The sequence below is a fragment of the Coturnix japonica genome, chromosome 1, assembly GCF_001577835.2.
Source record: "Coturnix japonica isolate 7356 chromosome 1, Coturnix japonica 2.1, whole genome shotgun sequence".
Taxonomy (NCBI): Eukaryota; Metazoa; Chordata; class Aves; order Galliformes; family Phasianidae; genus Coturnix; species Coturnix japonica.
This window is the reverse complement of record NC_029516.1, coordinates 72166537-72187031: the sequence shown is the minus strand read 5'-3', so window position 1 is coordinate 72187031 and position 20495 is coordinate 72166537. Positions and strand designations below refer to the sequence as shown.

General features: G+C 47.9%; 1 protein-coding gene across 1 annotated transcript; it reads left to right on the top strand.

Annotated features, from left to right (window-relative positions):
* The first annotated feature begins 1999 nt into the window (after positions 1-1999).
* Positions 2000-20489, top strand: TMEM39A (transmembrane protein 39A). Its single transcript, XM_015876365.2, has 9 exons — positions 2000-2295; positions 11884-12074; positions 13581-13803; positions 15142-15225; positions 16913-17055; positions 17454-17802; positions 18616-18803; positions 19319-19439; positions 19949-20489. The coding sequence occupies exons 2-9, from the start codon at positions 11962-11964 to the stop codon at positions 20180-20182; spliced, it is 1455 nt and encodes a 484-aa protein (XP_015731851.1). The 5' UTR covers positions 2000-2295; positions 11884-11961; the 3' UTR covers positions 20183-20489.
* The last annotated feature ends 6 nt before the right edge of the window (positions 20490-20495 follow it).

Here is a 20495-nt window from a genome sequence, read left to right as displayed (position 1 = left end):
GTAAAAAGGTAAAGGGTTGCATCGTAACATGGAAAAAGAAGGAGTTAAATCAGTGAAAATGGAAAGGGATTTGAAACAGGAGGGAGAGTGGTTGACAAGTGGTTTCTAAGAGTCAGGAGAAAACAGGGGCAAACCATGGCAGAAGTGAGAAAGAGATTAAAATAAAGGGCGATGCCTGAAGTGTCAGAAGGCAAATAAAAGTTAGGAGAAAATAGGAACAGAGGAACAGATAGGCTAAATCCTGTGCTTGACTGGCTGACTGTATATGAAGTCTGGATTTTATACCACTTGTGATTGTATGGGTCAGTGAGGAAAGTGGTGGAATAGTCCTATGTATTTTATAGAAGTCACAGAATCACAGAATGACCCGGGTTGGAAGGGACCTCAAGGATCATGTAGTTCCAACCCCCCTGCCTGGCAGGGCCACCAAACATACACCTTTACTAGATCAGGTTGCCCAGGGCCCCGTCCAACCTGGTCTTGAACACCTGTAGCATTGAGTCCCTGTAGCATTGAGTTGTATTTATACTAGTCGCTTAGCAAGCAGGCCCCTTTACATTTAATGAGAGAGGAAGGATCTTTTTAAGCACGGGTTTCTGTCTTTGGGCTCCTCACTGATGCACACTGTGAAAAAGTCCCATGCAAAGGTCAGTTAAATCTGATGAGAGGGGATTTCACAAAACATAACAGGGATGATGTCCTCTTTCACATTCTGCCTGAGCCATTCCTTGGACCTCAGTGTGAGTTACAGCTTCCTTTCAAACACAAGGAGAGCAAGGACCCAAATGAACAGCAGCTCTAAGATCCTTCTGTATGTATCCAAACTTAAACTGACACTGCCAAGAAGAAATCTGTCCCCATCAAATCTTGCCCTACAGTGCCAAAATGCTGCATGGAACATCTTCCATACAAGGGAAGGCAGAGAGACCTGGGATCTTATCACTGTTTATAACTATCTAAAATGTGGGAATCAAATGGGTGATGCCAGGCTCTTTGCAGTGGTGCCCAATAGCAGGGCAAGGGGCACTGGGGGGAAACTGCAAAACTCAACAGCTTTGAGCGATGTGGTTCACTCTTTTCCTTTGTTCTTTCTTTAAGGAACGTGATTTAGCGGGCATGGCTGATGGGCTGGTGGTTGGACTAGATGATGTTTAGTGGTCTTTTCCAACCTTCATGGTTCTATGATTCTATGGTTCGTGTGACAGCACTCAGCTGTGGAGGTGAGCTGGGCCCAGCTGGTGGGCACTTAGCTTTCTTTCAAGGAGAGCCCTTTGGATTTGCAGCTGAACCTGTGGGTACACACCAATATTTAGGCTGTGGCCAAGCATGGCTCACACAGCAGCAAAGCTTTCACAGAATCACAGAATGACCCGGGTTGGAAGGGACCTCAAGGATCATGTAGTTCCAACCCCCCTGCCTGGCAGGGCCACCAAACATACACATTTACTAGATTAGGTTGCCCAGGGCCCCGTCCAACCTGGCCTTGAACACCTCCAAGGACGGGGCATCCACAACCTCCCTGTGCAGCCTGTTCCAGGGCCTAACCACTCTCCTAGTAAAGAACTTCCCCCTAACATCCAGCTAGCTTTCTCCATTCCAACTCTGCCTGCTGCAGCAGGTAGACGAGTGGCTGTAAGGGAAGGCCTGAGGACAAGGGGCACTCCTGCAATGCCCTGCCCACAGATAACAACTGGGTCGCACACACTCTGGGGTGGCCCTTTGCCTTGTTCTCGTGAGGTCACCTGGGCATTGCTCTGCACGTGTAAGGTGCTGAGAGATTCCCTTCATTTTTGTCGTCTTAAAACTTGATTTTGTCGTCTAATTAAACTTATTTTTCCCTCCTTCGCTGCTCTCCCAACCTCCACCTCCTCCCCTGCCACCACTAAGATGGCGCCGAGGCTGTGCCGCCCCGCCCCGCTGGCTCTGCCCTCCCTGGGCCGGCCGCTCCCCCGGCCGCCGCGGTGGCTGCTGCCGCCGCCGCCTGTCGCCGTGTGATGAGAGCATCAGCCCTCACTGCCACGTCTCCCGGGCAGCTGCGCAGGGCCGCTCCGGGTTTGCCGAGCTCGTGCCGTCCTCCTCCCTTTCCTCCCGTTCCCGGGGGGCTGCGGCCGCCCGCCCCCGCCCCGCCGCGGGGCTCCGGGCAGCGGCGGCCGCCAGGTGGGTCCGCCCGGCGGCAGGAGGAGCGATCCGCGGAGGAGCCCGCTCCGCCGCCCCCGTCCCACCCGGCGGCCCGGGGCAGCGCTGCCCTCGGGAGGGAACCCGCTGCCGGCCGATGTCCGAGCGGCGTGTGGATGTGTGAGTACCGCTCCGTGCGACCCGCACCGCGGAGATGCCCGGCTCCCTCAGCGGGGCTCCGGACTATGGTGCTATGGGTGTTCCGCGTCTTTGCTCTGAAAACGCGTTTTAGACGGGCTCACACAGCGTGTCCGGGCGTGTTAGGGGAGCCGGGCTCTTGGCGGCCGACGGATGGGGATCCAACGCGTGGAAGTTTGCGTGGGGCTCCGGGGCTGGGGCTGCTCCGGGCTGTCCGCACCGGGCCGAAGGGACGGGCCCTGCCACGGTGTGACGGGGCCCTGACGGCCGGGGTTGGCTCTGTGTACCGGGAAGGGAGCGCGGCAGGCTCCATGATGCAGCACGGGGTTAGGCCTCGCTGCAGGGGCGGCTCTCTCTGTGTGCTGGGGTCTCTTGGCTGTGTGAATGCTGGCTGGCACACAGGCAGCTTTGTTTGCAGAGTCTGGTCGCTCTCGTGCGTGCTTTTCGAGGGGAATAACACGTCCCCGGTGTCTGTAATGGCTGTAAGGGAAGGAAGAAGATGTCTGTACTTAGAGTGGTGAGTTGTACAGCGTTTAGAGGTGAGGCATCCGCTCTGTAGCCAGCCCAGGTCTGCTAACAGCTTGCAGTCAGAAAAGACTGGGTGACCAGCTATGGGAGCAAAAGGGCTCAGCTGTTTCACGGGGTGTTAAGAGCAGAGCGGGACAGCAGCCTTCTATTTAATCTGCTCTGTATCTTTACTCACCTCCTGACACTGCTGGTGCTGGCCTGCTTTGTTTCTGACACTTATTTCTTCTCCCAGAGAGCGAGCTCCTCTAGCTGGATGCTCTGCTGATAAAAACCCAGCTCTACCAATGCCGGAGTATTGGCTGGGCAGTGCCAGTCCCTTTAGGAACTGTGCTGAAGCCTCCCCACGCCCCTTTCTCAGACAGGAACTTCTTCAGGAGTGGATGCAGCCACTCTTTGTTTCTGTCCTCAGCTGTCTGGTTGTTGTTTCACAGCTCAAACCAGCACGAAGCGTGGGAATGCCATCCAGATCGTATTTGTTTGGAGGGATCGTGTGATATCTTGGCCTGTTAGCTGTCACACTGTGATGTGCACTCCTAATTTTAAGGCCACGGAGCGGTGCCTGTGTACTTCCCCCTATGCACAGGCTCATTCCTGGCTGTCTCTTGGCAGACCTGCCAACCTTCAGGCACTTGTACTGTGGTTTAAGGAAGGTCTGAATATCCACACTCCTATAACAAAGGCCTCCATACTATCTCAGCCTGAGCCATCCAGATCATTGATGATGCTAAAAAGGCAAGCATTTTCCATTTCTTTTTCCTTACATTTTTTTACTTTGCATGTCAGTCTGACTGTTATGATGGATGGTTCAGCTTCCTTCTTTGGTAGGGAATGTTTCAATTCTGCTTGTAAGAAAACAAATGATTTTCAGAACTTGTTGAGAACTACAATTTAGCACCTTCCTGAATAAAAGAATACTTTTTACAGTAACAGCATCCTCTGGTAGCCAAGGAAATAAAGCTGTTTTCATCATGGTGACCTGTCTGTATTAGCAATATTGTGCGTCACTAATATGGTTATACTTGTATGTATTATTCAATACCAGACAGGCCTAATCACTTTCTTTTTTGTCTGCGCTCGCTTCAGTCCCTGCCTTTTGGTCTGAAATTTACAGAGCTGGAATTAAATTACATACGTAGTATTTGAGGGGAAGAAAAACATTCAGCTGCATTTGGTATCAGGCAGTACTGAACGCAAGTCGCTCTTTGAAAATATCTGCATTGTGAATTCTGGATGTCACAGAAGTAACATTTTTCTTTCCCAGGCATCAAATCAGGATGTTTGAAAATACAGCAAGAGCGTGTGTGCTAGAAATGGTTGGTGAGGTGCCATCCAGTTTCTGTGGGCATTCAGTTCAGAAGGTGGTCAGGCAGTCCACACAGCAGTAGGGTTGCAGATGCTAAAGGTGGGTGTGTAGGGCAGAGCTTACCCTGTGCGTTTTCCTTCTGAGGCCCAATTCAAGGCCAGGCTGGATGTGGCTCTGGGCAGCCTGGGCTGGTGGTTGGCGACCCTGCACATAGCAGGGGGATTGAAACAAGATCATCAATGTGGTCCTTTTCGACCCAGGCCATCCTATGATTCTATTCTATGATTCTTGTTCTTTTCCATTCAGCTGGAGATCTGGTACAGTTTAGCATCAGTGCTGCTCTGCTGGCTTAAGCACAAGAAACTGTAAGTAAGATACAATGTTATGGTCATCATCCTTCCTCTTCTTTCAGTGTTCCTTCTCTGCTGCCATCATGCCCTGCTCCCTGCCTGCAGAGTTTGGTCTATCAGCAGTATCACAAACTTAGCACTCTGCTCTTCTTTGTTCACCTCACCACATCAGGTCTCTTGTGGTGATGGAAACTTCAGTACCACAACTAGATAAGAGGCAGAGCTTTTAGCAGCTGATGGTTCTAAAATTAGAGGTAAGCCTCTGTGTGAATGAATCATTTTTGAGCTGTCACAAACTCTCCTGGAAGATTTCCTGCCATTCTTCGTGAGGTATATTCACTCGAGAGTCATTTCCAACCTTTTTTTTTTTCTGACTTGGACGGAAGGTGTTGCAAGCGGAAAACAAGACTTCTGGTGGGAAGTGAGTATTGTGCAACCGAGTTAGAAAAGCTGGGCTGACATGGTGCAGCAGCATCCACATGTGCTGGTTTGAAGCAGCAGCATCATCACTAGGCTTCTGTGGTCCATAAATGCAGAGCATTCATGCAAATTCAGACCGCCAAACTGATGTTGGTGTAATTAATCATACCAGGGTTAATGTATCCTACTGCATTTCCTGCTCTGCATGTGCACTTATGAGGTTCTGAGTGCTGCCCACCAGAGTAATAGAAATGGAATCAAGATCTTTACTGCTCAGTGGAGAAATTGCATGACCAGGCCATGTGAAATGGATAAAATATTGCCTCTGCCTGTTGTTTAAGATGGAAATAGAGGGTAGTTATTGTATTCTTGTGTGTTTTGTGTTTTCATGCAGATTAAGCACTCCCAATATGCAAATTACAGCTCATTTAGAGTTCTGCTTTTCCACAGTGTCAGGGATGTGGAAGCTGTCATTGCACCAATGCTTTCTGATTGGAATTCCAATCCGAGGACTTGGAGAAAGGCTCAAGAGACACAGGGAGAAGTCAGTCCCTCTACAGAATCTGCTGGATCTGTTTTGATGGGGTGTGGGGATGCACAGCTGTGTGTCCGTGGTACGAGTAGAAGTTACATTCAATGCTGTTAGGGCAAAAATGTGAGACGACTTTGCAAAGTGCTTCTCGTGCTCCATGCCTTCAAACCCACTGCTGCAGATAGCAGATGCCTGCCTTATTTTTAGCTGCGTGAGGACAAAATAGAAAAATCCTAGTGACTCCCCATGGTTTGTCATCGTGGCTGGTCTCCATTAAATTAAACATAGAGGTTGGCAGAGAAGCAAAACCAGCAGGAAAGCTGCTTCTGTTTGTTTTTAAAAAAAGCTCATCTAAAGCGCTAGAATAATACCATAAAAATATTCACTACTACATACAGAGAACCCCCAGGAGGAGAAATACTTTGTCCAACTGTTTATCCCTTCTGAGATAGGGAAGTTGAGGCCTGAATCAGTAAAACAACTTCCCTGCAAGTCAGTGGAAGAGGAGAGACTGAGAAGCAAAGGGCTGCTGGCTTGCAGTCGGGTTCTTGTGCTGTTGGTCCACATGTATGTGTTGAGAAAGGGAGAAGAAAGTGTATACTTGTTAGGCTGTGAATTAAAAGGTGGGTTCTTGAGGCGGAAGGGTTCCTTATTTGTGTGTTAGCCAGTCTCCATGCTGGCCATACACGAACCTACCTCCACATCACTGTCACACTAGAAGTGCCCAGATACCTGGCGAGTCCTCTGACCTCCTGGCAGTCGATTTCTTATGACAAAGAGTGAAGAAAAATGATTTCTAAAGTGAACTTTTGTTTCTGTCTGCAGTAGCCATGTGGAATTGGAGCTTAAAACTTGTGGAGTTACGTATCCAAAGCTTATTTTGGGTCTGAAGCTCAAACTCTCAAGGGCTTTCATATGACAGCGCAAGTTGTCTTTAAGAAACATATGTCTAGCTTAGTAAATCCTGCCAGCTCTTCTTTGTAAATCTCTTGCACTGTCCAAGATGGGAGTTCCTCTCCTTTTTCCCGTATGATTTAGAAGCATGGGAGCTGTAGGACCAAAATAACAATGATCCAACTAGTCAGGACTGTGTTTCCTGCTGGTGCTGGAAAAGATCACCATTCTGTCCTGTTTTCATACAAGAGCAAGCAAACGCTTTCTTTATTCCAAAATCCAATATTTGGCAGCAGTTATTGTTGTGTACAACGGAGGAGGCCAAAGAAAACCTTAACATCTTGTGAACTGTGTGATACCGTTGTCTTGCTGGGAAGTGTCTCATTGGCCACTTGTAGCAAGTCGGCCCTCGAGGACCATATGTTGGTGGGTTGGTTTTTCTTTTATTATTTTTTTGCGGTTGTTTGTTCTGAACATTATTTCACTTGTCTTCATTCGTAAGATCGTTATAGTTCTTCATTTAAGTCTTACTGAGCTGTTTGCTGTGACATCCTGCAGCACCTAATTGCACAGTGTAATTACACGGTTATGAGGTGTCGTTTTATTACCTCACCAATGGCAGCTTTGTTCTCACTGTCCTGTAGCCAGCGGTTCATCGACAGTGCTTTACTTCCAGCTCACAAGGACTTCAGTTCATCTGTATTTTGTGTCTTAAAACCATAGAATGGCCTGGGTTGAAACGGACCGCAGTGATCATCTCATTTCACCCCCCCCTGCTATGTGCAGGGTCGCCAGCCACCAGACCAGGCTGCCCAGAGCTAATTTCCTTTTATCTCTTTCCCATCCTTGAGGAGCACATCTGCAAAATGAACTAAACGACGCTTACTGCACCCACTCCAACCTGGGTAGGCTTTTCCTGGAGAACTTTTCATTCCTTTTGTTGGTGGGTGTGTGAAGAGCTGTGACAGCTACAAATGGCAAGTGCTGCCTTCACCTTGTCTTTCTGTCAGCCTGCCTCAGCGAGGATGCCTGAAATCACTCCTATAGTTGTGCAGTATCAGAAAAGCCCACAGTGACTTGCTCGCTCTCGTTGGTTTTATTGCAAAGGTGGATCCAGGCTCTTACTCACCGAGAAGAAATGAACCTGGCAGTGCGTCACCTGATGGTAACAATTCACAGCCTGCTCTGGGCCAGCTTGCTGCATCCAGAGGTCAGCCCTTGCTTCCACTCTAGGGGGCTTTCTGCATCCATCCGCACTGAGCCTTCTCCTTAACCCATTTCTCCTACAAACTGGTTGCAACGTGAGGCTGTGGAAAATGTGCTGACTTGGTAGACCTTGCCCCTAACCGGTTTGGCCTCCCTGCTCAGGGCCAGCTGGCAGGTGTGTGCCTTCCCAACCAGCCCCAGTTGAAAGGTTGTGTTTGCTCAGTGCTGGGGGACCTCTGCGCAAGCCAAATATTTGGCTTTCCACCTGATAACGTATCCGTTATTTCCTGCTGGAAACGTTGCAGCGACCAAATGCTCTTTCATGTCTGAACCTGGTTGGTGTTTCTGCAGATGTTTTGTAGCATCCTGGTGTTCGGAGTGGCGGATGTGATGCTGTCGGCAAGGCAGACTCATAATCAAGATGCAGGCGTCACTGTTCCTAGGCTCTTCTCATGATGTATGTGTGTATTATTTGCATCGTGTTGGGTCAGTCGGTTGCGAGCAATCAGTTGTCTGAAGTCTTTATTAAAAACAACTACAACAAAAGTAAAATTCTCATGTTGAAGGGAAGTAAGAATGAGCCACAATAGCTAGTACTCATGGCAGTGCCAGAGAATTAAATATAGCGTGGAATTACTACTAACTTGCACAGAAGTTGAGGTTGTGGGACAAATGCAAGTTTGGGGTTAGGTTGACCAGGCTCGGTGACTCGAAGCAGGGATCTCCATAATGTAGGAGACCTTTTTCACATGGGTTGTTTCAGTTTTGGAGGCTGGCTGGAGAGACAGGGAAATAAGTAGAAAGAGCTATTTGTCTTCTAGCTGAAAGTCAGGATAAATGAGCCGCTGTCTGGGACACAAGGGGTTGTTGTCACCTGTGGGCACCAGCCGCTGCTATCCTCCAAATTCATAGATAGGTTTTTTGCTCAGGCTGGGCTGAGCCAAAAAGATCTTACGTGGCCTTTTGCCTCTGTGGGCTGGAAGCTGGAGCCTCACAGCTCATTCGGGCTGTCCTTTGGGTTCACTCCCAGGATAGGTGCCTTTGAAGAACAGCAGATGAGAAGCTGGCATGCTGCAGGGTAGGGAGCGTTTACCAGACACCTGGATGCAGGAGCTGGTGATGTGCAGCACCAACTGCCATGGCGAGGGAGCTGCGGCAGTGATGTTGAATGGCATCCTTGCTGATGGTGATGTGTTGCTTCACCCCAAGGTGTCACATGCTTATTAGGCAGGAATAAGCCTCTCTGATCAAGGTGGAGATCTGTGATGATAAACCCACAGTCTTTCAGGCTGCGTCACTTCAAGTGGAGGTGGCCATATTTCTCTCTCCACTCTTGAGAGCATCTTCCTGTAGGACTCGCAGAGCCAAGCAGTCTCTTGAGTGTTCTCTGAGCTCTGACAGTTCTCAGGCCTTGGTGCAGCGTGCTTCCAGAGGGGATTGGAAGCTGGGAGTTTTCTCCAATTAAAAAGCATTAATGCTATCAAAATAACTGGCTAAGCATTATAACGTTTCCAGCAAAGAGATGGGGAGCCAGGCAGTTTTTTTGTTCTGATGAGTCACTGACTCTCTTCTGAGCTGTCCCCTGTAAGTGCTGTTTAGACAGCTGCTGATGCAGGAATACCACGCTTACGGATGGCCCCTGGGGAGCAGGAAGGGCACCGATCCGCTCACCTCCCAGCTGGTGGGAAATTGGGCTGCTGAGCTCTTCATCCCTCGGGTCTTGCTTGCGGCAGTGGTTCCTGCCCATCTCTGTCCTGCCTCTTTGAGATAGGTGGTGGTTGGTGGAGAGAAATGAAATGCCCACATGCTGTCTGTAGTCAGAAAAGCACAAATCAGAAACTGGAAAGACTGGAACCTTTTGTTTCTGGCTCTGCTGTAAACCATATCACAGATGAAGGTTTCATCTCTGTCCCAAAGAGAGCTATCACAGCTCTCCATATGCATTTTCAGGACTGCTGTTATATAGCTGATCCCCCAAATCTGTGTGTGTTTTTGGGATGCCCATACCTGCTTTGGAGGGCAGGGGATCTCAGGACCATGGCAGTTTCTGATCTGGAAATGCTGGGGATGAAGGCGATATATTTGAAGGGAAGTCACAGGTCAACTGGGAAGAACCATTTGGAATCAAACTAATGGACTGAAAAGGTCTTTTCAGGAAAAGCTTTTATCTGCCGTTATTCAACTTTCTGCCTGAGACTGCATGAAATGAGTGCTGATGGAGTGGGAACTCTACAAACAAGAGACAGGAGCCTGGAAGGACTGTGTGGGCTCTTTATGAAAGGTCCTAATGACTTTGGTGCATGCAGGAATCTTACCTGGTAAAGTAAAGGTCACAGGCACTTCTCCAAAGCCAAAGGGTGGGAATGTGATCTTGCAGTGTCCAAGTGTCTCTCAGTAAGCACATGAAACATACTCATTGCAGTGTATGAATGACAGCTGGTAAATCACATGCACAGATTATTGAACGTGGCATAAAATACTCACCGCTAACTCTTAACAACTCCAATTAGAACATCAACTTCTGCGCATTACATCCGCTGTCATAAATGGCGTGCAGGTTGGGTTGGATCGATTGTTTTTAGCTTCCACAGTGTCTGTAATAGTTTAATTTGGCTTAAAGAGGTTTTGAAAGTTACTCCCTTTAGGATTGTGGGGATTTGGGCTTTTTCTTTCCATCTGTTTTTTAATTCCTGAAATACAGATATTCTCAAACAGAACTCTAGAACGTACCAGAGAAGGCTGTGAGTTTTCAAGTATTGTCTAGAAAGGGAAAGAAGGACTTTGTTCTCTGTTGTGTTGTCGCAGGGATTAGAATAAGAGTTCTGAAGTCTGCCAGAATGCGTTATTTTCTTCCAAGCCGAATGCATCTGGTGTTTACTCTCTCCTTTCTTGCAATTTCACAACATCATTCTTTTTCTTCCACAATCTGTTTTACTTTAAGTGACCTTCATGTGGGAACGTGCAGAACGTTCGTCTGTAAAAAAACACCTTATTTTTGTTGCATCTTTGAGTTGGCTGCTGGGGTAGAGACGAAGCTTGAGAAACTTGTAAACCAAAGCAGGGTGGGGGTGGGGAACCCAACAAAACCCAGCATGTATTTCTATTCCTTTTTGGAGTCGTTCTGTGTTCATGGTGACAGTGATGTGACTCATTCAGCAAACTTTCAGCCTTTCTGCCAGCTATTTCTCAAGTTTTTCAAGGAGGTGATAACTGAATTAGACACAGATAATGGGTTCCACCCGTAAGTTTCAGAGCGAGGTTGAGAGCTCCCAGAAAGCGGGAGTGTTTCTTGGATTCTGGCTGGGTTCTGGCTATGATGTTTTGCCAGTAGGGCACCCGAGCGGCCTCCAGAAATGCAGGCACACTTCTGGAAGCTGCTCTCTCAACGTCATGGCTCTGTGCACAGTGTGCTCATTAGGAACGACTTCTGGGATTTGCACTCTAGTTTTAACCCATCATTCTGACAGCCACCAGAAGCTTCCCTGACGGTTGAAATCCTCGTAGGCTTGGGTAAGCTCAATGAAATGAAAGCATAACGTATATGAGAAGTGATAAAGTCTTTACCAGAGAAGCCATCTTCATTACTGATACCAGTTTCCTAATCTCTCTCGTGGTAGTTCATTTTAAGGAACCGATTCACTTGAATGTCATTTGAAATAAATATTTATAAAATTATGTTTGAATGTATTATTTTTTAGGGCTGGACTGTGCGGTTGCCCATCCGCACACTTGAAGGGCACCCATTCATGTGCATTGTGCTGCACTACCCTGTTAGCTGGAGCCCTTTTTAAATGGGCCTCCCACTATCAGAACCATGTAATTAACTGCTTTGCTAAACCTTCACAAACACCAATTAAAACTGTCTGTTTTGAGCTCTAGCAGAGGGGGTCCAAGTTACATACCAGCATCAGACCCCATCAAGTGATGTGCTGGTGTTTAGAAAGATCTGCAGAGCTCCAAGAGCTCCTCACACCAGAACAGAAAGAGGATTCTTTCCATATTTGCTTTTGAAACATGGCATGCGGTTGTGCTGACTCCAGCGCTGGAGGTGCGTGGTGGGAACTTCCCAGCCAAGAGGAACTGCTGCAAGTCATTGGTAGATAACATAAGCTGACCCTTTCTAAAGACACAGCATTGCTGGATTCTGTTCTTTGTATGCAGGCGGACACTGACCCAGTACCGTTGAAGTCACACAGTCTGTTAGGGTGGTGATGGGTGTCCCTGCTTTGCCTCTCTGAGTTAGAGTGGCTGCCTTTTGCATGAATTCATTCACATGGGGTTGTGAAGCACTTTATCTGTAGTTTGTTGACTAAGTGATGTTTCTGCTTCTTTTGCAGACCTGGGAAGGCTTCAGGATCATCTGGGTCTCTGGGCACAGCCTGCTGGAGGCACTGGAAGTGGACTGGTTCCTGGTCATGCCCGGTGGAAGGAGGGGACCCAGCCGGCAGCAGCTAAGCCGTTCAGCTTTGCCTTCTCTCCAGACTCTGGTTGGCGGGAGCTGTGGAAACGGTACTGGTTTGAGAAACAGGTGAGGACAAAGGTAGGATTGTTGAGACATCTGTGGCTAGGATAACGTTAAAAGCTTCAACTCCTATCTGCTCTATGCTCTGATCAGTGGTTCAGACAAGGAATTGGGAGATGGAACCCTCTTTGTGGCATTAGGTGAGAGTAAGCCCTGCAGTGCCCACCCAAGAAGAAACATGCTCTGTGTTAGAAGCCTCTTCCAGTTTCTCTTCCCAGCTCTGCTGTGCCACATGTTTCCCTCTGCAGTACTCTCTCTGCACACTAAAATCTGCCCCATGGGGAGGCTTGTAGAAGTGGGGTTGCAGTTATGCAGTATTCATTTTGTCTTTCCCTGCAGCAGTTTGCAGAGGAGTGAATCCCAGCAGATTATGAATCCTTGCCTCTATTACTAGGCTGCCTGCGGTGCTGTGGGAAATTACTGTGACACATCAGAGTACAGCTATGAACCCCCCTCCTACCTGATAGGAAGAAAGGGCAGGAGGATATGTGTTGTTTTGACACTGCTGGATCCACACAAGACCAGTTCTCGCAGTTTGCAAAGCTCATCTCTGCTTTCTGGGGAAGCTGGAGGTGGAATAAGGAACTCTCAATAGCATTTAGGGCTCCACATTTAGCATAAAGACTACAAGGGCCCATATCAAAGTGAGCAGACTAGAAAAGCTGTTTGCTACACTTTGAGGCTTTGATCTACTTGTTATAGGTTCATCCTTATAAAATAAAGAGATTTAAGCCATTTAGTTTTGGCTATAAAGACTTCTCTGTGTCAGGTGGGTGGACGGGTGGCTCAGTCTTAGACTTTAGAGGAACAAGTGACAGTGGAGACCTTGGTGTCGGCATCTCGGGGCCGTTGGGGAGCATTGCTTATCTTGGTTTCAGTTAGACACAACATAACGTATATCTGAATGTTTCTCTGCCAGTTTTGTGTACAAGAGCTTTTAGTTGTCATAGCCTCATCCAAAAGATAGGAAAGAAGGAAGTGTGAGCACATTTGAGAGGTCAGCCTCAAGGAAGTGGCTTCATTCCATTTTTAGTTAACTTTCTTTAAGAGAGGAGCTCTTGGCAGAAAGGCAGTGGGCACTTAACAGTACTGGGGAAGGAGGCTGTGTGCTGAAGTGGGTGCTGCTGTAATAACATCTTACTAATGAGTGGAAGGAGCCAGCTTTAAGAGCTCAGTCTGGCACAGAGTTCTTCATGGCTTTTTCTTGAGGTTTTTTCCTTATTCTATACTTTTATTCCCTTTGCAACTTGTCTGAAATATAGCTGAGCGCATCACAGCACCGCTGGTAGACCAGTCTATCTGTAGTCTTCAGAAAATGCTGGCTAAGAGTTTTGTCCATGTTAAGAGGAAGATGAAGCTTAACACCAGTCTTGTGCCGGTAATATGAATGCAAGACTGATGCCATCTCTGCTTGAGCAATGCCCAGTCCCAAATTCAGAACCTTAAGCATTTCCTGTCCTGGGAAACAGTGGAGATAACGTTTACCAAGTGAGTGGTATCTTTCTGCTTCAGGAATGGTAGTGCCATCAGCCTCTCTGCGCCTCCCATCACAGCGCTGATTACTCCAGAGCCTGTACGTCACTGCCGGATCCCTGACCTGCCATTAGACGGGAGCCTGCTCTTTGAATTCCTGTTCTTCATCTACCTACTGGTAGCCCTCTTCATTCAGTACATCAACATCTACAAGACAGTCTGGTGGTACCCGTACAATCACCCTGCTTCCTGTACCTCATTGGTGAGTTCCCCCAGTAAATACCATCTCTTGTGCTTTGGCATTACACAGCTTCTTGTCATGCTTCTGGTCAGGATTCACCAAGCCTTTGACATAAGGGGGTGAAGGGGACTTCAGTTACACCCCCATCAACCAGACTCATGTCATCCCTCGTTTTACAGGGCAGGGGGGGAAGTACATGGAAGCTGAGAGAGGCTTTTTAGTGAAGCAAGCTTTCTTCACTGGAAGTTTCTGCAGGCACTTGTATAGCCCCGGTAGCCACTACATTTTGAAATGAAGTTGAATATCCAGGAGCCTTCTGCCTCCTGCTGTGGGTGCTTCTACCTCGTGGAAATAACAGAGCCTGAGAGGAGGGATGATGGAGGTTTTTGTTAGTATCTCCCAACAGAACAGCAGCAGGGGAGTTGGAGAGGGAGTCAGATTCTCAGCTGGTGTAAACCTTCCAGTCTCCTTAGTTTCATTATTTTTTTCCTGTCTGAATGCCTTATACCTCAGTCAGAAAACGCTTACTGTGTAAATCTAACTTCTGAATGGTCCTTAATTCATATGGTTGTCTTGCATTGAAACATGAGGTGGTTCCTTAGTTAGCTGTGCAGACAGGTGGTGCTGGTGTTCCAGTTCTCCAGCTGTTAGTTTCAGATTCACCTCTGCGATGTTGGATGCAGCTTTAGTTGAAGTAAAAGCATTCCACTTTAGTTTTCCTACCTGAAAACATTTATGGACTTACATCTATTCCCAGAAGTCAAGCATTCTCACATACCCAGAATTTCCTTCTGAGACAGCACTATTCAGAGTCAGTTAACTATTCTAGCCAGAACACATTTGATGACTTCACTGAAAAACTGTAAGGGTTCCAAGAGCTGTAGCTAACTTGATGTGGCCAAAATCAATATTAATACACATCTGTGGCCAACGCAGATGATATTTCTTACATGACTTTGATTATCAGAGAGCTCTGGTGGTCACTACAACCTATTTCTGAGACGGAGAGCTAAAGTGAGTTGGTGTTTAGGACTCTGGGCTTGGCTGCCCTTTCTGTGGTTGGTTGGTGGCTTTTCCCAGGAGAACTTGCAGGCTGTTCTCCACTGTAGTGTCCTGGTCCTAAAGCTCTTTTACCCTCAGAATGCCTGCCTTTGAGTGGATTTTTTTTTTCTCTCATGTGGGAAAGACTTTACCCCAGGAGACGTGCCTGTTACTTGTTTTTCTTTCTCATAGGGAGATTAGGGGCATGCCTGTCTAAGGTACTAATGCTTTCAGCAGCCAGCTTTCCAGTCCCCACCCCAGCTGGGTGGTTTCGGAGTCCTTTCCCCTGGTGAAGACGTTTTCTCTTTCCTTCTTCAGAATTTCCACCTTATTGACTACCACCTGGCGGCATTCATCACAGTGATGCTGGCGCGGAGGCTGGTGTGGGCCCTCATCTCTGAGGTAATGTTCCCACTGTTTCTTCTCCTGCCTGTAGTACTGATTGCGGAGCATGACAGCCTTAGAAAGTTCAGAAAACCAGAGAGCTGGAGCATTTCTTCCTCTAGAAGAAGTCTGACTGTGAAAGTCTAAAGATTTTGGAGATGCCCTGCTATCGCGGGACTTTGTCCTTGAGAGCACATGTGTCCTTCACTACTGGATAGCCCTGTTGCTTCTCAGCTCAAAGGAGATGAAGTGACCCCACTGGTTTCTGTATCCCTGTGGGCACAATGCTGTAGCTTACTATCTCATGCCAGAGAAGTAGCTGAGAGAATCGCAAGTTGGGTAGCAGAATGGCAAATATGTTAGCTAAGACAGGAAGAGTGAACAGGAGATGGAAGAGAAGCATCAGAAGGAGGATGTCTGAGTACACTGAAGTGAAATAGGAATAGCTGGCAGAACTGCTCTTCCTCTCCTGGTTACTCAGTAACTCTGAGGATCTGGTCGTGTGAGCTTAGATTTTGAGACTCTCTCTGTGTTTGTGAGAGCAAAATCTGGTCAGGTATATGTTTGGTGAAGGTTGTTTTGAGGAAAATGGCAGCTTCTCAATTGAAGCAGTTAATACAACTCCAGACTGGGTAACTAGTTTTAAAAACAAACTCCCAACAGTTAAGAGCTGTTGAATGGGTGAACAGAGAAGGTGGGATCTCAGAAGTTCTTTCATCTTTGATTTATGCCATTGTCATTTACATTCCCATCCTCCCCATAAAGCCTCCCAGAGACTGAAATTTCTGCTTTGAAACTTCCACGCAAATTCTTGCACATCCCATTGGCTATACTCATAGATTCACAGAGTGGTCTGGGTGGAAAAGGACCACAATGATCATCTGGTTTCAACCTCCTGCTATGTGCAGGGTCACCAACCAGCAGACCAGGCTGCACAGAGCCACATCCAGCCTGGCCTTGAATGCCTGCAGGGATGGGGCATCCACAGCCTCCTTGGGCAACCTGTTCCACTGCATCACCACCCTCTGTGTGAAAAACTTCCTCCTAATATCTAACCTAAACCTCCCGTATCTTAGTTTAAAACCATTCCCCCTTATCCTATCACTATCAACTCATGTAAACAGTAATTCCCCTTCTGTTTATATGCTCCCTTCCATAAAAGTCTTTGCCATCTCCCGTTTGAAGACTGGAACAAGTTGTTTTGCTGCCCTTTTGAAGATGGTTCCTCCTCTTTAGTCTGCAGTCTGGTGTAGCTGGTAGAGGTGAATGGTGGAAATCCTAATGGATTGCGTGTATCCACCATCTTCTCTTCCCTCAACAGAGAACAATATCTGCTTAGGAAAATGAATGCTGAGATGTCATCTTTGCCAAATAAATAGCAAGAGGAAGTGCTTTTCAGGCTATGCTGGAATGTCATCAGAGCATTAAAGGACTTGAGTGAAAATATTTTTTACTTTGCAGCTCTGATTTTTTTAATTTTTTTAAGTGCCTTATTTTAGTCATGCCCCAGAACTCGTGCTTATTCATGAATCCTTTGGATTCTCCCCATCAAGGCGTTTCTCCTTTACTTCTGGAAGGAGGAGGGCAGCCATCCCTCCTACAGTGTACTTCCTGACACCCTCTCACTGCTCTTCCTCCAGTGGCACCTGCTTGTGTTTGAGCACCAATGCAGTAGGGCTGCTGAACGTATGTTCTCTATTTGTAGGCCTCTCAGGTGGGCGCAACGTCAGTGATTCACTACATGGTGCGCCTGGTGCTACTCACCCTCTGTGGCTGGGTGCTCTGCTGGACTCTAGTCAACCTCTTCCGCAGCCATTCCGTTCTCAATCTTCTCTTCCTGGGCTACCCGTGAGTAATGATACCTTGTAATTTCAGGGCTGGGGGAACGTAGCTGCCTAGGGGTGAGCCACTATGGGAACCAGAGCTGGTGGCTGGAATCTGTCCCTAAAACATAGGCAGACCAAAATCTCATAAATAAAGAGCAAGTAGGAGTAGCTAGAGGATGATGTGGGAAGGAGCCCTGACCCTATGAAGCAAATTGCATGCAATATGCTGTTTGCATGACAGGCCTTCACTGCAGATGACAACAGAGCCATGGAGATCACTTGTTCCATGAGTGGGATTCAAAGAAGCATTTCTGCACAGTTGTGTTGAGTTGGGCATTTGGTGTCCCTCTCAAGGTGGTCCCTGCTTCATTCTGGGATGTCTGTTATTTCAGCCCTTCTTTCTTCCTTCTTTCCCCACAGGTTTGGTGTTTATGTTCCTCTGTGCTGCTTCCACCAGGACAGCAGAGCACAGCCTCTGCCTGCGGACTGTGGTTACTTGGTGCAGGATCAGATGGTGGACGATGGGGCTTCGGCTGTCAGCAGCCTGGTCAAACCCAAAGATTTCCTCTCGCTCCTGTGGGAATCCTTGAGAGAACAGTTCAATAATCCTACATCTATCCCTACCCACAGCTGCCCCCTCTCCCCAGATCTCATCCGCAATGAAGTGGAGTGCCTAAAAGCAGACTTCAACCGCAGGATCAAGGAAGTTCTCTTCAACTCTCTCTTCAGTGCCTACTACGTGGCCTTCCTGCCACTGTGTTTTGTCAAGGTAGCTCTTGTTTGGTTCTCTTGTGCCCCTGTCTGCCGCCTCCTTCTGAATGTTGTGTGAATCGCTGCCGGGCCAGATTCTTGGTTAATTCCCCTTTTCTCTGTCTCCCCTTTGGCAGCCCGGATAGCGGAGCATGGCTGCATCCGGAGTGCACTAGTACTGCTCCTGGTTGGCGGATAGGTATTGCCATAAATGTGATGCACCTCTAGTCCCATCACCCCACTTACTAACTCCCCTTCTCCCACCCCCTGCCCTAGGCAGACGGATAGCGGTGTTCTTTGTAGAAAAGGGCACTTGTTGTTACCTGTCTCAGATCCAACATCGTCCTGGGTTTTGAGTGCTTGGATCAGAGGCTTTGGTGTTCAGCCTGTCAGAAAGCAGAGCCAACTAGAATGTTTGGGAGCCTAAATTCAAGAACGCCTTGTCAGTGTGGGGGTTGTATCTATTCTTTATCTAACTTGTATGAGCTCCAGTTGCTGTAATGAAATGGGCAGGGCTCCACAATCCACGTAGCAGTCCTAGTGCAACTGGTGCTCCTGAAGCAGTTCTGTGGCAAGCAGACCCTCCTGCCACCTGCTGCTGGAGGAGGAGATGCACCAGCTGCAACATCATGCCCCTGCCCTTTCTCCTGCAGGTCAAGGAGAAGGGAGCCTTGAGTGTTTCCTAGCTGTAACCCTCTGAAATCACTGGTCCAAAAGCGCATGCCTGTAATGTGTGGTGTGGGTCTGCTGGATGCACATGCAGTACGTCCCTTGTCATTCCCTCCTCTGCTGGGTGACAGCGGTGCCAAGCTCTTGTCCGGTCTGTTTGCAGAGCACGCAGTACTACGACATGCGCTGGTCTTGTGAGCACCTCATCATGGTGTGGATCAATGCCTTTGTCATGCTCACCACTCAGCTGCTGCCTCCCAAGTACTGTGACCTGCTCCACAGATCGGCTGCCCACCTCGGCAAGTGGCAGAAACTAGAACACGGCTCCTACAGCAATGCTCCACAGCATATGTGAGTGTGGGGATGGGGAGGGCTTGGCCTGCCCAGCAAGGGGCTGATGAGACACTCTGGTGGATGAGCACTGCTGATACTTGCTTATCTACTGAGGAAGCTTCTACACTCCTCACAGTGTCACAGGTAGTAGATGCAATTCTGATTTTTCTGTTCCCAGAAAACAGAAGTGTCTGCTCTGGAAAGCTGGCCAGAAGCTTCTCTGGTCAAAGTGCTGGTTTCTTCTCAGAGACAAACGCTCTTGGCCACTGGAGCAGTCACATGGGGGCAAGGGTGGCCCCTCCAGCATAGCGGGCTAGGTTCTTGCATGGGGAGCTATTCCTTTACATCACCCAGGCTGAGTCCTGGTGAGCTTATGAGCTCCTTGCCTCTGCATTTCTCAAGTGGAAGTGGGGTGTCCCAGAGGCTTTGGTATTTTTCAAGATGCAGCCCGTTCCTGTGAACGAGTTCAGCGAGTTGAGAGCATCCTCTCTTGCTTCCCTTCATGCTAACGCTCTGGCATTCTTTTCCCGCAGCTGGTCAGAAAACACGATATGGCCACAAGGAGTACTGGTGCGACGAAGCCGATGCCTGTATAAAGCAGTTGGGCCTTATAATGTAGCAGTGCCTTCCGACGTGTCCCATGCCCGCTTTTATGCAAGTATCTCTTCTCTTTTTGGGTCACAGCTGTGGAAGGGAGGAGAGGCTTAAACACAGCAGCTGCAGCAGAGCAGGTTGTGTGGAGCAGTGTGATGCTGGGCAGCAGTCAGTTGGTGCCAAACAAAAGGCCTGTTCTTAGCAGCGGGGTTTTCCCATCCCAGTATTACTCAGATGTCTGATCAAGACAGAAGTAGTGGCTGCCTTGTTAGTGTTTTCTCATTGTGGAGATGCAGCTCGTCAGACATTACTGTGTTCATAAGAGGAATGTAGGACATCTTATAGTAAAATGGGAAGGCACATCAGTTGGCCTGTAGGTTACTTTTCCAGTCCAAGGAAAATGACTTTTACACACCTTGTTTCTTATGCTGCTTTCCCTGTGTGGCAGCTGGAATACAAACACTTCTGCCCAGCTCAGTGGCACTAGACAGAATGACGCTCACACCTCTCCTTACTTGAACATAGCCCAAAATAAATGATAATCTGCTTTTTACCTGTTTTCTCCACAGTTCCTCTTCCACCGTCCGTTACGGCTGCTCAACCTGCTGATTCTCATCGAAGGCAGTGTGGTCTGCTACCAGCTCTATTCCCTGCTGCGTTCAGAGAAGTGGAACCATACCCTCTCCATGGCCCTCATCCTTTTCTGCAATTACTATGTCTTATTTAAGCTCCTCCGGGACCGGATAGTATTAGGCAGGGCATATTCCTATCCACTCAACAACTATGGACTCAAGGCACACTAGGCCTGTCAAACGCGTACCCTTTCCCCTCCCCTTCCCACTGGGCAGGGAGGGAACCTCAGAAAAGAATATTTTCGTACAGTTCTATTTTTTTTCTTGCGGCGTTTATAAATATTTAAAATATTTTATATTTTGTATACTGTTGTTTTTGTGGGGGTGGGAAGGGAACCGGTGGCAATTAAATGTCGCTTTATAAACAAGGTGTTATTTTATATATATATATATATATACACATATATATAAAAAAACAGCTCAGTGTGTATATACCGCATATCTATACCCATACATATATCTATGTGAAGCAACAGGATTGTGC